The sequence below is a fragment of the Benincasa hispida genome, chromosome 3, assembly GCF_027475165.1.
Source record: "Benincasa hispida cultivar pf3 chromosome 3, pf3_genome.v1.1, whole genome shotgun sequence".
Classification (NCBI taxonomy): domain Eukaryota; kingdom Viridiplantae; phylum Streptophyta; class Magnoliopsida; order Cucurbitales; family Cucurbitaceae; genus Benincasa; species Benincasa hispida.
The window spans coordinates 7,210,549-7,225,374 of record NC_143480.1 but is presented as its reverse complement, the minus strand read 5'-3'; the positions used below and the strand labels follow the sequence as shown (position 1 = coordinate 7,225,374).

General features: G+C 33.2%; 1 protein-coding gene across 3 annotated transcripts; it reads right to left on the bottom strand.

The window, feature by feature from the left end:
* Positions 1-2,090: 2,090 nt before the first annotated feature.
* Positions 2,091-5,262, bottom strand: LOC120081342 (heat stress transcription factor A-4c-like). Of its 3 annotated transcripts, none has more exons than XM_039036112.2 (4): positions 4,297-5,262; positions 3,029-4,200; positions 2,840-2,948; positions 2,091-2,471 (listed from the first exon to the last, which is right to left on the bottom strand). In XM_039036112.2, exons 1-2 carry the CDS (start codon positions 4,510-4,512, stop codon positions 3,199-3,201), a joined length of 1,218 nt encoding a protein of 405 aa, XP_038892040.1. In that variant the 5' UTR covers positions 4,513-5,262; the 3' UTR covers positions 2,091-2,471; positions 2,840-2,948; positions 3,029-3,198. The 3 variants fall into 3 exon arrangements, with proteins under 3 accessions (XP_038892040.1, XP_038892038.1, XP_038892035.1); XM_039036110.2 differs by having other exon boundaries at positions 2,844-2,948; XM_039036107.2 differs by having other exon boundaries at positions 2,091-2,948.
* Positions 5,263-14,826: the final 9,564 nt, after the last annotated feature.

The following is a 14,826-nucleotide window of genomic DNA, read 5'->3' as shown; positions in this document are numbered from 1 at the left end:
AAAGACAGAACAACTACCGTCAAATTTAACAAAATAAAAAGGTAGTTATTAGTTACGCATTAGATTAATCACAATCAATTCACACAACTAGGTTTGATTACTTATTGCAGAATTTATAATAGGTTTTCTAATCTTGGTTTCTGTTGGGTTTTGAAAATAATACCGAAGTTATGCTAATTATGGATAGGGTGGAAATGGAATTCTCTTGAAGAGAGAGAGAGAGAGAGAGAGAGAATTCTACCTTATGAAAGTTTGAATTTGAACCAAATTTGTGTATGAATCTTACCTTAATTTAATTTGAGTACTTTCAAATGCTTTATACGTACATAAAAATCTATTTCCATCATTACTATTAATACAAATTCTACAATGTAAACTTTGCCTTTCTATAAAAACAAAAATCAAAAGAAGCAAGTTTGAAAAAGAATAACATTTCAATATGGTACATCATTCTGGAATCCCACGCTAAGAAAACTGAGAAAGAATAATATTTCAGTAGTAACAATTTTCATAACTCCTAAGATGTGTTTGAGACAAAGGCTATATAAAACTATAATAACCATTTCTTGCTATAGTAAATATTATTTTGTATTTCCCAATTAGCTACAACCATCACTATTTCAAAAACCCTCATTTGCTATGATATTTATTATTTGCTACAATTTTTATTATTTTACTTTCATCGTTTTTTTATTCATTACTACTGTGTTTACTGTTTCATTCTCAACTAAAATAATTTATACCTCAAAACACATACTATTATAACCCAAACTAAAATAATTTATTCTCCAAACACAAACTTTCATAACCTAATTATAATAACCTAGAACTATAATAACCAACTTCTTGTCCCAAACGTCCCTCTAGTATTCAAAATACTTCTCAGCTTTGAACTATACAACATTGAAGAAAATACTAAAGTTTAGAATGCTGAGAAAAAAGAACCCCAAATTGATCCATCTCTATTTATAAGGAAAAGTTTGCATGGAAATTGGAAATACTGAATAGTACTCAAACTTTCACTACAAATTTTGAAACAACACAGTAAAACCACTTCTTTTGAAGGAAACGACTGCAAACTTGCTCTTTATTTTCTCAAAATATGTGATCAAACTGACTTCAATGGCGAGCTTAACCTAAAGCAAGCATGAGATTCATGACCTGACAAAAAAAAAAAAAAAAAAAAAAAACTCAAATCACAGATATATAAAAAGAAACAAATTTAAATAGGTAAAAGTAGCTTCTCTCTTCCATTACCTGTGTTTCACTGGCGGTTACACTCCAATCCAGTATCACCATTTAGACAAATGATTCCATAGCTCTAGTATCACTAACGATATCTACAACTTCAATTCTACTCAAGTTCATGATAGAATAGCAGCTCCATGATGAATGGATCTATTCAGGATAGCAGATGCAGCTGTGACGCTACTCGAGTTTCACTCTGCACTCAAAATTGCCTATAGTCAGGTATGATGCTATTCATTACTATACTGATGCAGACCTTATTTTTTGGGTTGGGGAGGGAGGGAAGGGACTCAGATAGTTTGAAGCCTACTACTATAATCTGTATGTGTCAGGAATCATGATATTACCTCGGCTAAGTCTTAGCCAGTTATTTGACACAGAGTCAGTGTTTTAACATGGGGATTTGAAGACCACACCTGCGGGCTGCGATTACCTTGCTTTCCATACAAAAACAGATCGAACCTGCGACCTGTGGAATGCATTGAGTCTGCCTAACTCAGCTGCCCCACTAAGCCAACAAGCTACGACATGTTTCGGTACCACACCGGAAATTATTAGGGAAACTAAACCTAATTTTGTATCCTTGTAGTTTAAACCACATTAGATTGCACCCGAATCTGTTACCACAGTTTATACAAGTCAAACACCATCAATAACCTCGATGATGAAAAAAATCTGCAAGTGTAGAAACCTATGCGGTAAAATAGAAAGAAAAGGTCCATATAGGATAAGTCAAAACTGATATAAAATGGATAAATCCACAATAAGAACCTCCAAACATCATATCCTTCCAGTTTCAGCAACAATATGAAAAAGCATAATTTAGAATGCAAATCAAGTCGTGAAGAAAATTCTTGTTAAGGGAGATATTAGAATTGGAATATTGAGTTGCCAGCATTACCCAGTTGGCCGTCAAAGGCAGCAACTTCAACTTTTAACACTAAACCTCAAGCAAAGGGCCGTACATCAAGCTTTACATTGGTTTACGAACAAATATAAACAAATTTTACAAGCAGTTAAATAGGAACAAAGATACAGGCCAAAATATGATACGACCATGGCCTCTCAAATACAACAAAAGAGCCTCATGCCTTAGCATGTAAGATGAAAAAACCTAGCATTATCCGAGCATGTCTAGATTAATCCGACAAGAAATAGCTTGATCATCACTGCATGACGTAGCCAATAAGTAATAATAGATTTTCTGAAAAGAAAACCTTGGACTGCAAAAGACAAAAGGCAGCAGTAAGCTAAAACTAACGTTCCTGTGATATGTGAATAATCACACGAGATTGGCATACAAATAGTTTTAAAAAAGCTTATGATATTATTCTTCCAAATGCTGACTAGTGTCTGAAAGTAGCAACAAATCATCCAAGAATTTTTCACTGCCACCCTATATCAAATGGTTGAAGCCAACATCCTCATCATCAAAACAAAAACTATCATCGACGCAATATGAACATTTTCACTTCTTATTAACAATTTTTTTTTTAAATAATTACCATGGGAAATTATTAGAAAATGAAAATAAGCTAATTGCAATGAACAAAGAGGAGAAAAAGAAAAATTGCAAGTGAGTATATAGTACAAACACTTGAAAGTTGGACAAGGAGCTTCCACATTGATGTTTCCTTCACTCATCTATCGGATGCATCGTGCCTGTTCTATTGTAGATATCATATAACCTCACATTCAGGCTAAGTAAAAAAGAAAGAATTAGACATAAGCTACTGTATGGTTGGCTAATATTCACAATCAAATGGTGAAAAGAAAAAACCTTTATGAGCCAGAAATCCCTACAACCATGCTTATGGGAAAGTCGCAGAAACTGATCTCTTTATAGCTGCACAACATTATCAACAATCTATCGATCGCATTAGTACCTAAATTTATTACACATGGGCAACAAGGGCATCAGCACTTAAAAAATGATAAAAAAAAAAAGTTTCATGTTTTCTCAGTTGGAGTAAGGTGTTCCATCTGTTCTGCAAGGTTATTTATCTTGTTCCCAGTCCACCAAAGTTTTCCAAAGCCTCTGGACTTACTCTCATTCTTTCTACCATTATCAGAATCCTTTCCTTCAGATGCAACTTTTGGAATATCGGATGAACCAGGATTCTCAGTCAAGAATTGTTCCCAAAAGCCATCATTAGCCCCGTTGCGCGCAATTGCAGTAGTTTCACCAGCTTCTTTTCTTGATGCAATGGAATCGGAAGCAATACTTCCAACAGGCTCCGAATTCATGTCAATAACATGAGACTTGGACTGATGATTCCTATCTAGTTGTATGGGAGTAGGTGGGCTTTGAATGTCTTTTTTGGTTTGATTCGACCTCAGGTTAGGTAGAAAGATAGTTTGATCAACATCGTGAATGGTCCTCTCCCAAAATGTTAGGGATGAATCTAACTTGTCAAGCTGCTCCATGTTTAAGTCTGAGGTTGAAGAATAATCTATTTGCTGTTTTGACATTGAATGGGAATGCTCTGCTAGATCATCCTCAGCACTGGATACATTGCAACAGTAGGTGACTGTTGCCAACCTCCTCTTTCTATCATGAGAATCCGATTCCGGCACAAAATAAATCGTCAATTCTGGTTTCTGCAAAACACGAGCGACATTAGAAAGCAATGTTTGCTGCTGTTGCTGCATACACTGAAACCGATCCTTCATCAATTGCATTTGCAACTGCAAATCACGATGCTCTTGTTCATGTCTCTGCCACTCCAGAAGAAGCTTTTCATTAGTGTGCTTAAGCCTCTCAATCTCTTCCTTGAATCTCTTCCTTTCAAGATCCAACAATGGAGGTGGAAGTCCTTGTCCTTGAACATTCTGCAACGAATGAGTATGAACTGGTTTTCGCCTGTGGATGTTCCGCAAAAGGTCTGGCCGACCCTTCTCAAAATCCTCATTTGCAAATTCCCATTTTTCTGGATCCACTTTCCTAAAACCCTATTCAAATCAATAACTAATCAATAAAAGAAATCTGAAACGGATTGCTTATCAGTAAAATGAACTGTGCATAGGTAGACTTAATTACTGACTTACATATGTATTAAGCTGTCTAATGAAGCTTGAGAAATTGTTATGCTTGAAGAATCTTGGCAGCAGGTCGCTCGAGAACTCCAATGGGTTCCATACAATAAAGCTCTTATTACCTGAAGTCCAGGATACAACTGAGTCCGTGGAAGGATCATTGACCATCTCGTAAGTCTTTGTCAGGAAAGGAGGCAACGTATTCGAACTGCCCTGCGCTTCGTCCATCGACCTAAATCTTAAAACCCCCAATCACAAACCATAAAGTACTAAATTCAAACCCACGGAATAAACCCACTTTACGTAAACTCAGAATTCCAAGGAAGACAAAGAAAATTGAACAAAAATTCAGAACCAAAAACTCAATTCTCCGCCTCAGCTTTCAGAGGATTGATTGAACCTAAAGAAACCGTTACATCCTCCAAACAAAATAAAAAACCTCACAGGGGTTTACCGAATTGGAATGACATAGATGTTTCTCAGAAAGTATTGGATGCTAAGAAACCCTAAAAGCCCTTGGATTTCCCGCAAGGTTTCCAAATTTCCACCAAACTGAAACTTCTATGAAAGTTAATCTCCCTGCGGTCAACTTTAGCAGAAAATTCAGGCTCGACAAAACCAAATAATTGGGAAACATAAAAATCAAAGGCCCATGGTTGCAGTATTATGAATCTTTGCGTAGTCGTTACAAAAAGAAGTCGTCAGCTGAAGAAAAAGACGATTACCAAATGCCGAGCTTTCACTCCCCCATAGCTATAATCGGTCAGCTCCTAGATTAACAGACAAATTAGCAGTCCTCAGTTTATCATACAGACACGAAATCATATCAAAATGCCCCCAAAAACAATCATCGGAAAAAAAGGCAATTCCCTTTTTCGGGGAGATAACGCGATTGGTATGACAATCAAAGTTTTTTCTATTCTTTTCTTTTCTTTTCTTTTTTTTTTTAGGAAATATAAAAATCGTTCTTTTTTCTTTTAATATAAATCACTTTTAATTCTAATTTATGTAACAATTTATCATCAACTTTAGCGAAAAACTATCTAATTCATTTTAATAAATCATACTACAAAGGTTAGGTTGTTGTATAAAATTCTCTCCTACATTCATCTTTGTCTTAAAAAAAAGTTACTATTAATAATAAATCATTACAATATTTTTTTTAAAAATAAATATTAAAAATTTAAAATACAAAGAATATATCATCACGAGCTATAGTTTAACGAGAGTGAATATAGATCCATTGCTATATAATATGCATTAACAATTGAGAAGTCTGTTGTTCAGAAACTTTTTGATATTATAGATTTGTCTTGATAAATAGTTATAGTTTTAAAAATGGTTAATTTTCTGAAAATTTTGAATTAAAAATTTTTAAGCATTTAATTTTAGAAATTGTACTCATTTATTTTTTTGGATTTCAAATAAAAAAAACGTATTAATTTGGCAAAGAAAGAAAAGGAAAAGGAAGTGGTAGCGGAAGTGGCGAAGAAGTTGAAATTTTAACGGCCGGATGATGATTGCATGGTACCTGACATGTCCTTTATTGCGGCCAGTACAATATCGGGCCTAGGGTTTTCTTCAATAAATAAATAATAATAATAATAATAATTTATTATAAATATATCTCTCTCTATATATATTTTGACTGATGTTTAAATATATTTTGGTTTCTATACTTTTAATTTTAGTTTATTTTAATTCGTATATTTTTAAAATATTCATTTTGATCTTTATACTTTCAATAAGTAACTATTATAGTTTCTCATTCTGAAGGAATCAATATGATCAATTTTTGAAAATCCGATGACCAAAATGAACTAAACTTGAAAGGATAAAGACTAAAATGAACATTTTAAAAATATAGAGACGAAAATGAACCAAAGTCAGTATAAGGATAAAAAAATAGTATTTAAACCATATATATGGAATTTCTACACATATAGTCAAATAAATAGGTCGAATTAAACAATTATCTCCACTTTACTATTTTTTACACAAATAACCTAACATGTTATTATTTTTCACAAAAGTTTGACACAATTTACCTTCTCATTCCTCCTTAGCATTCAATTATTTACATTTTAATCTCTCATATTCATGCTCATCTTCCCTCATCGTGCTTGCGCTCTCATTTTATTATTCCAAATAGTGCTCTCACATTAGGGCTCTTTCTCCCCAACTCTCTTACACTCACACTTCTCTTCTCTCTTATTGACACTTTCACTCCTCATAATCACCACCTTGGAAATAAAAAGAGAGAGAGAAAGCATTGGCAAGTGGCTTATGGCATCAACAAAAGGTTATAGTTCATTGTATTTCAAAAATTGGGTTAAACGACATTTTGGACTTGAAATTAGGATCATGAGTACAAAAATCTCTAGAAATTTATAATGGGTGTTATTTTTAGTATAAATAATCAATCATGTAACATTTTCTAAAACTAATTGCAGATTTAGAATATTTGGGGGAAAATTCGGTTGCCATTTTATTTTTATTCCTAAAATGGCCTTCATTTTAAATGGAAAAGCAAACTATCTAACGCGAGATTTAGGGAAGATATTTTTCACATCTTCGTAAATGTGCTGCACGATTCTCTCTCTTTTTTACAGCTTCATCAATGTTATGTTTCGCAAGATTTAAAGAATGAAATCGATGTTGGTCTTATCTCTTCGTGTAATCAATCTCTGAGTATTTGAATATACAATTTCGATTTTCCCATCTATTCGTCCATCAATTTTTTCTTGCAATTTGGGATTTCTACTTGCCATTTGAGATTTTGGTATGTTTAGATTTTATCTTAGTTTTCTCGGATTTATTCTTAGTTTTTTTTTTCATCCTTTTAATTTTTTTTTTTTTTAATCAAATTTTGTTTCTCCTCCCAGTTCTAGGTCACGATTCTTCCTCAATTTTTGGATTCGATTTCATTTATGTTTTTTAAATTTGTTTTAATTTGTGCTGCTGTAAGCTTCATTCTGTTTAGTTGTAATTTGTTGATATTATTAGACAATTTGATGATTTCTACAAGTTACATCTACTTTGATATTTCCTTTTAGGTTTCATGAGTTAATTTCTACTTTGGTTTGAGTTAATTTTTGTTTTGGTTTAGATTTAGTTTTTTTTCCAAGCGGTCATGAACTTCCCAATACGAGCATATCACTGATGTACTCATTTCAATATAGTATACTAATATGAGTCTACTACTAATAGATACATATCATAGTCTATCAATGATATTAGTATATCACCGATAAACTATATTTTCTATTTATTATCAAGTCTATTAATGTTATGAGTATAACATTAGAGTGATAACTATAGTTTGTGTTTCTTTTCGTGATTTGAAAATATGCTTAAGCTTGCAATAGTGGTGTTTCATAGGAGATGATGGGATGATAAATATAATTATTTGAATTACAAGACTAAATGTGTGTTGGTTGATAGCTTGTAGAAATACAAGCTGTTGTAGACTTCTACTTAGAATTATGAGGGTTGATCAGCAGAACATGCATTAATTTTGCTAAGAATTCATGTAGAATAATGTGCTTGCGTTGATCAACATTAAAAATCCCCGCTAACTCTATATCATGCGTTATTTTGCGTTAAAATGTCTATTTTGTAGTTGTCGCAGGAATCGATCACATGCGTTGATCCCAAACCATCACAAAGTTGATCACATGCGTTGATTTTAATGAAGAAAAATTATTTCCATGAAATGCCGCAACTACAGTGATAACCATGATAGGAGGATGATTACAAAGTGGGTGGAATGCATTGATACTTCAGAAGAAACAGAGTATCAAAGAGATAAGATCACGATGACATTTCACCTACCTTGATAGGAATGACAGTGATTCAGAGCGGCATTACCAAAGCCGTCGGCATTTGAGCTCTTTAAATAGAGCCTTGAAGCCCAAATTCAAAGTATTCGGGACTTTTGCCTGGAGAAAATTCCTGTGATCACAAACGAGAGCATGAGGAAGAAAGTCTTTGAGAGTTCTTCACTTCCACAACTTTCTCTGATTGACGACCGGAGCTTCGTTGGAGATAGATCTCGAGAGGGACTACTTCACCGGCCATCCATTGCACCATTGACAATCTTGATACATATCTGATGGAAGCAAGAGATTGCCTACATCTAACCATCCATCTCTCTTTTCACCTTTGTATTGTATTACATTTTGGCTTAAGACATTAATACATTTTATAATCAGTGCATCTCTTTAATTCCTTCAACATCATTTTTATCATTTTCTTCTACTTTATCATCTTTTTCTTTCACCGCAATGAGTTAAGTGCAGATTGCAAGAGTTATCGCATACTCAATCATGCGGCATAGATATATGACGCATGTAGCAAACCACCGAGAGGTGTGCGTTGTGCGAGTATAGTGAGTCAATCCTGTTCTTAGTGCGAGGCTATTGCAATACTTGTTTATGAGCAGAATAACTATAACCAACTGCCTGAGAGGGTAAGTAGTGAAACTCGCTAAGCAAAGTAAGCAGTGCTCTTAGAGATAGGAATAACCTTATGCTCAACGCAACCATGCGTTATAGAGATATAAGCATGTGGTTGATCACCGAGAGGTGTACAATGTGTTAGTGTGGCCAGATGGGATTATCCTTGCGACCAAACTTAAGGACTTGGTGAAATCTCCTCCCCAACCCTACTTCTCCATGCATCTCATTATGTGTTAACAGTTGCCGCATCTCTATCGATTCTCATAGTCAAACTTCAATTGTTCAGTCTGTTTAGCTAGGAGTAGGAGTAGCACATAGTAATAAGCTTTTTTCCTTTTATTTTTATTATCCGCCTCAAATGCATTACTTTACAACCATTTTTTAGTTGCAAGTACCCGTGTTCGACCTCGGATCATCCCGAGAAACTTGTGATCTCGTTATACTTGGCGAGAGAGTAAGAAAACTTGTGACAGGAATGCTTGGTCATTGCATACACGGTTAACGCATAATGCATATTCTTCAAAGTAATGCATGATCAGTGCATGACCATCAACGCATATCCATAACTCAAACAAATTAAAAGTTTCCTCGCATCATTGGTCGATGAAATTATGTGTTTTTAGAATTTTGTGAGTTTGATATTAAAGGAAATTCAATTGGATGCATCTCTTTCTTCAATACAATTTTCGATCTTATTGGATTTTGGTATCAATGACATTCAAATTGTGGTTGAAATTCATGAAGATAACGATGTTGCTTGGTTTTTGAATTTAGTTAAAGAACAAAATACAAGACATCAATTAGTTGTTCATACCACTTATATGCTTTTAGAAGGCGTTTCCAATAGTGGAATTGATAAGTTTCTATGTGATGTGTCTTCTCCTTCTCCAATTAATGATGATTTCAACATTCTAACGGATGTTCATATTAGTAGCTTGTCTTCTACATTCGATTTGAAAGAGAAGGATATATTTTCTAGTAAGAAAATAGTATCAAAGTCCTTTTACTACATTGCTATAAAGAACAATTTTGAGTTCAAGACCGTGAGATCAAATTCTAAATCAATTGTGTTGAAGTACTAACAAGATGATTTTCAATGGTTCGTTTGTGCATATCATTATAAGAGTGGGGAACTATGGAAACATAAGAAATATATTGCTAATCACAATTGTTCTATAAATGCTATTCAAACTTCTCATAGACAAGCATCTTCATCATTGATTGGTGATTGTATGATAAAAGATTTTAGCCTTTGTGATCGTTTGACTTTGGATGATATTATGATTCACATGTGCACTAAATTTGGAGTAAATGTTAGCTACTATAAAGCTTAGAGGGTGAAAGAATATATTATGAAGTCATTGAATGGTGATGCAAAGGAATCTTATGCTTTAACCCCAAATTTTTTTTTATGAAGCTAAGAAATGAATTCAGGTTTGTTTTCTCTCCTATCCTTTATATATCACCAGTGAAGTTTTCAATGAGTATGTAATCAGTATTTGATAGACTTGTTTAACTGATTTAGTCTATCACTGATATTGGTCTACAGTGTAGACTTTATGGTAAATGAGCATATCATTGATCTACCACTGATATTTGGTCTATCACTTATAGACCTATTATAAAACAACATGTAATTAGTCTTTAATATACCTTTTTTTTTTTAATTTTTTTATTGCAAGTTCATTCATTGCGTATGAAGTTGGTTTTGAGGGAAATTTTGAGTATTGTTTTGTGGCAATTGGATCGTGTATTAAAGGGTGAAAATATTGTAGGCCAAACATATCAGTTGACGATATATTTTTTTTGAAATGTAGATATGGTGGAACTCTTTTGATGGCGTCAACATTGATGATAAAAATCAGAGTTTTCTTCTTGTCTTTAGTATTGTAGACTCAGAGCATGATGCATCATAGAAATAGTTTTTTGAGAATATAAATAGAAGTTTAGGGGATCGAGCATATTTAGTTATTATATCTTATCGACATTTAAGCATTTTAAAAGGTGTTCAAAACGTTTTTTCACCTGTTGAATATTGTGTTTGTTTGTAACATCTTTTGAGAAGTTTAAAGATGACATATAAGGACTCTTCTATTGATAATATGTTTTTTAGATGTGGAAAAGCATATATTATTGCTGATTTTGTATTAAATATGAGATGGATGGAGGTTATATATTTTAATATACGAGACTATTTTAGTAAGGTTGGTTTCGAGAAGTGGGCTCATGCGTATTGTAGAAGGATAAGATATCAACTGATGACTACAAACGTTTCAGAGTGCTTAAATGCAGTTCTGAAAGAGCCTAGAGATTTACATGTGGCATCACTACTCGATTTTATTAGACAATTACTTCAAAAATGGTTTTCTGATAAAAGTAAAGTTGCATATTGTATGAAAATTATTTTAATTAGTTGGGATGAGGGAGAATTATGAACAAAACATTAGATTTCAAGAAATTTTTCGATAATTCTTACCTTTTTTCGTGCATAATATAGCAAAATCTATCAATGATTGACTCTTATCAGGGATACGCTTCTATCTGATAGACTTCTATCATTGGTAAACTCAGATAGTTGGATCTTAATTAATTTATTGTCTATGTGTATCATTTTTCTTAGGTTAATGCAATTAATGATGTTGAATTTCAAGTGATCAATGGAAGTATTCAATTTATGGTATATTTAGATACCAAATCATGTACCTGTCGTGTTAGGGATCTTGTTGAAATTCTATATGCCCACACACTTGTTGTTCTTTGTGGGTGTAATATGAATACTTACTTTTTTGTTTCTAAGTATTTTTTGTCACTTTGATTTCATGTCATGATAGTTTTGTTCGTCTAGTTGGAACCATGCTAATTGGAAGCCTACAAGGATTGACATGTATATATTACCTCTAGTTGTTAAGCATCCAGTAGGCCGGCTTTGAAAACAAAGAATATTATCAATTGATGAGCAAAAAAGTCAGACAAAGTGCAGTCGTTATCGTCGTGCTGGTCACAGCCGTAGAAAGTGTAAATTTTTACCATTTATACAATGATGTAGCATTTACTCTATGATTGTTATAGATGTGAACGTATATGTGGCCACCATTTACAATGATGTAGCATTTTTTTTACTATCAGTGTGATTGTTATATTGTTCATAAGAACATAATATTCTGCTTGAGGAATATAGAACATTTTCTTTCCATTTTTGTCAGTAGTATATATATTCACTTTACTTCTGATTCAATGTGAAGTTGTGTCATTGAATTCTATCACTTACAGACTTCAAGACCCATTAAATAATACCATTTGTTTTTGTCCTTAGAACTTTTTCTCAATAGAAAGTGAAAATATTTCTACATATTTTTATAGAATAAAAACACAAAATCAAGTACACATAAAAGAAAGCAACATCAATTTCAAGTAATATTACTGTGATTTTTATCATTGATATTGGTCTATCACTGAATTAGTTACCCAATACATAATAATAAGAGTTTAGTTCTTAGAACTTTAAAATAAAAAGGACAAAGGGACGTAATTTGCAATGATTCAACTAATGAGCCAATATTTTTCTATATTTATGTGCAAAATCAACTACATATAAAGTTAATGTCATTGTGAAATCTATCATGGATCTTTTCTATCACTGATATTATTGTATCCACAAAAACTAAGGTACTATAATAACCACAATATTAAAGTACTACAGTATCCATAAAACTAAATCACAACTACATTATTAAATCTGGGAGATTTTTAAATCAAAATTAGGGGCACAATCCTTGATTCTAGGAGAATGTCTTGTTTATTATGGAGAAGCGTTTTTATGATGTTTTGCATTCTTTTGTTCTCTTGCAATCTTCTGATCATTTGCATTCTCCAATATCTTCTTTGATGGTTTAGGCTGTCTCTTCGGTCTAACATTTTCAAAATTTATTCTTGTATTTGCCTTTTCTTGAATAACCTGAAATGTCAATACTTAATTATAAGTTTAGAAATATATATTTAGTCTATAAGTCATAAAGCAATATAGGAAATGTGACAATAGTTATACCTTCACTTTTTTCTTTGTCATGCACTAATTTTGACATTTTTTCATGTTCATTATGTTCTTTCTCGTTGTCTTCAATCTTTTATTAGTGTTGTTGGGTTTTATGCCCTAAAACTCGTAGATAGTAAATGTTATCGATTAACCGTCTTCAATAAAGATTTATTGATGTTAATTCAATAAATGTTATTGATTGTTTTGTATTCTATTTTGTCTTAATAACCCTAAATCCAATAAACTAACATCTAAGGCTACACTATAAGTCTTGAACTATATGTGGAGATATATAGAGATTAATGTTCAAGAAATAACCTAAATGGTCGATAGTTTATAGATAAGGTTGGGTACTTTATCTTGGTGACACTCTGGATATAACCCATTTTGTATTTGATACAAACACAATGATTCAAAACGTTCATATAGGTGACATGCAAGTAAAGGTATCTTATGCAATGAGTTTGCATAAGACGGACCGTGAATAGTAACCACTAGATGTAACACCGTTAACTAGTTTGGTTCCTATTTCAATTGGATGACCTAGGCAAATTAGGCTTAATCCTGAGTGTATTATGAACTCCTGTTCATGAGGGATTGTCCTTTGATTTGTATGGGTGAGAGTGGCTAATTTTTTGACTCAATAAGCCTACCATTTTGGGGACAAAACCGAGTGAGAAACTGGGAATATAATAATATAAGATGGAACTCCCTCATTCCTGACTTTAGGGTAAGTAGATGAGTGTTCCCTTAAGTGGTGTCTCTGGGACTTGAACAAAGAGCCTTACCCTCTCATTGACCCGAAAGGAGTTTCTGTTTATTAGTTGGACCATAAACAAGTTGTTCATTAGAGGAGCACTAATACTTAAGAATATCCAAGGGTAAAACAGTAATTTAACATAGCAGGTGTTATGGACACTCGTGAAAGACTAACTTGATGTTATTGGTCTATATCTGTGGACATAGAAATATATATGCCGTGAGAAGAGTGCAGTTGTGGGTCTTTAGATGAGTGTACCCACAGTTAATAAATATTAATTAATTTGGTTAATGAGTTTACCAATTAATCTCCTATCGTTGGAGCTTCTGATCTGCAGGTCGACTAGGTCCTCTTGTTAGCTTGCTAATCATTTGCACCAATTATGTTCTTCCCTGAGGCAGACTGGTTGGAGCAGAGTTATAGGGTTGAAAATGAAGGGTTATACTTACGATAAAGAATTAAGGCAACTAATGATTTATTGACCAAATAAATGTTAATTAAATATTATATGAATAAGGAGTTATTCTGGGATAATGATTGAGAGTGTCTCACTTCAGTGATAGGAATAAATGTATACCCTGAGGTGGCATTTATTCCAAATCACTGAACTTATCAATGCAAAATTCAATTATGTTAGGGTTCATTAATCTTTGCTAAATTGATTGGATTAAAATGAAAAATGATTTTTTTGCACAAAATGTCTAATATAAGTAATGAGTTTTTGTATCTACATGTCTAGCTCAATCGTTACTTTGCTTGGCGCCGAAAAATTAACTGGGGAAACTTATACAACTTAAAAAAATACGATGAATACAATTTGGTAAGGGATGAACTCAAATTCGTTCTCACGGAGGAATTTCCTTCAGTCCTGGGCACAACGCATCACAAAGTGTTCATGATGCTTATGAGAGGTGGACTAAGACCAATGATAAGGAAAAGGTCTATATTTTGGCAGGCATATCTAAAGTTCTGACCAAAAAGCATGAGACCATGATCATTGCATACCAGATCATGAAATCATTCCGTGACATGTTTGGAAAACCTTCCTCACAAGCCATGTACGATGCTCTTAAGTTCATCTTTAGTGCGTGGATGTTTGAAGAATCATCTGTTAGGGAACATGTCCTTAACATTCAATATCGCTGAGATGAATTGAAGTCTCATAAATGAGCCTAGTCAGGTGAGCTTTATCATGCAATCACTGTCGGACAACTTTCTGCAATTCTGTAGCAGTTGTGTTATAAACAAATTTGACTACAACCTCACCACCCTCTTTAATAAGCTACAAA

What these genes read in the sequence shown, in the direction of transcription:
- LOC120081342 (XM_039036107.2), bottom strand. Translation starts at nt 4,512, where the DNA reads ATGGACGAAGCGCAGGGCAGTTCGAATACGTTGCCTCCTTTCCTGACA. An exon ending in TTAGACAGCTTAATACATAT is followed by an intron (nt 4,201 to 4,296) that starts GTAAGTCAGTAA and finishes TGATTTGAATAG; the next exon opens with GGTTTTAGGAAAGTGGATCC.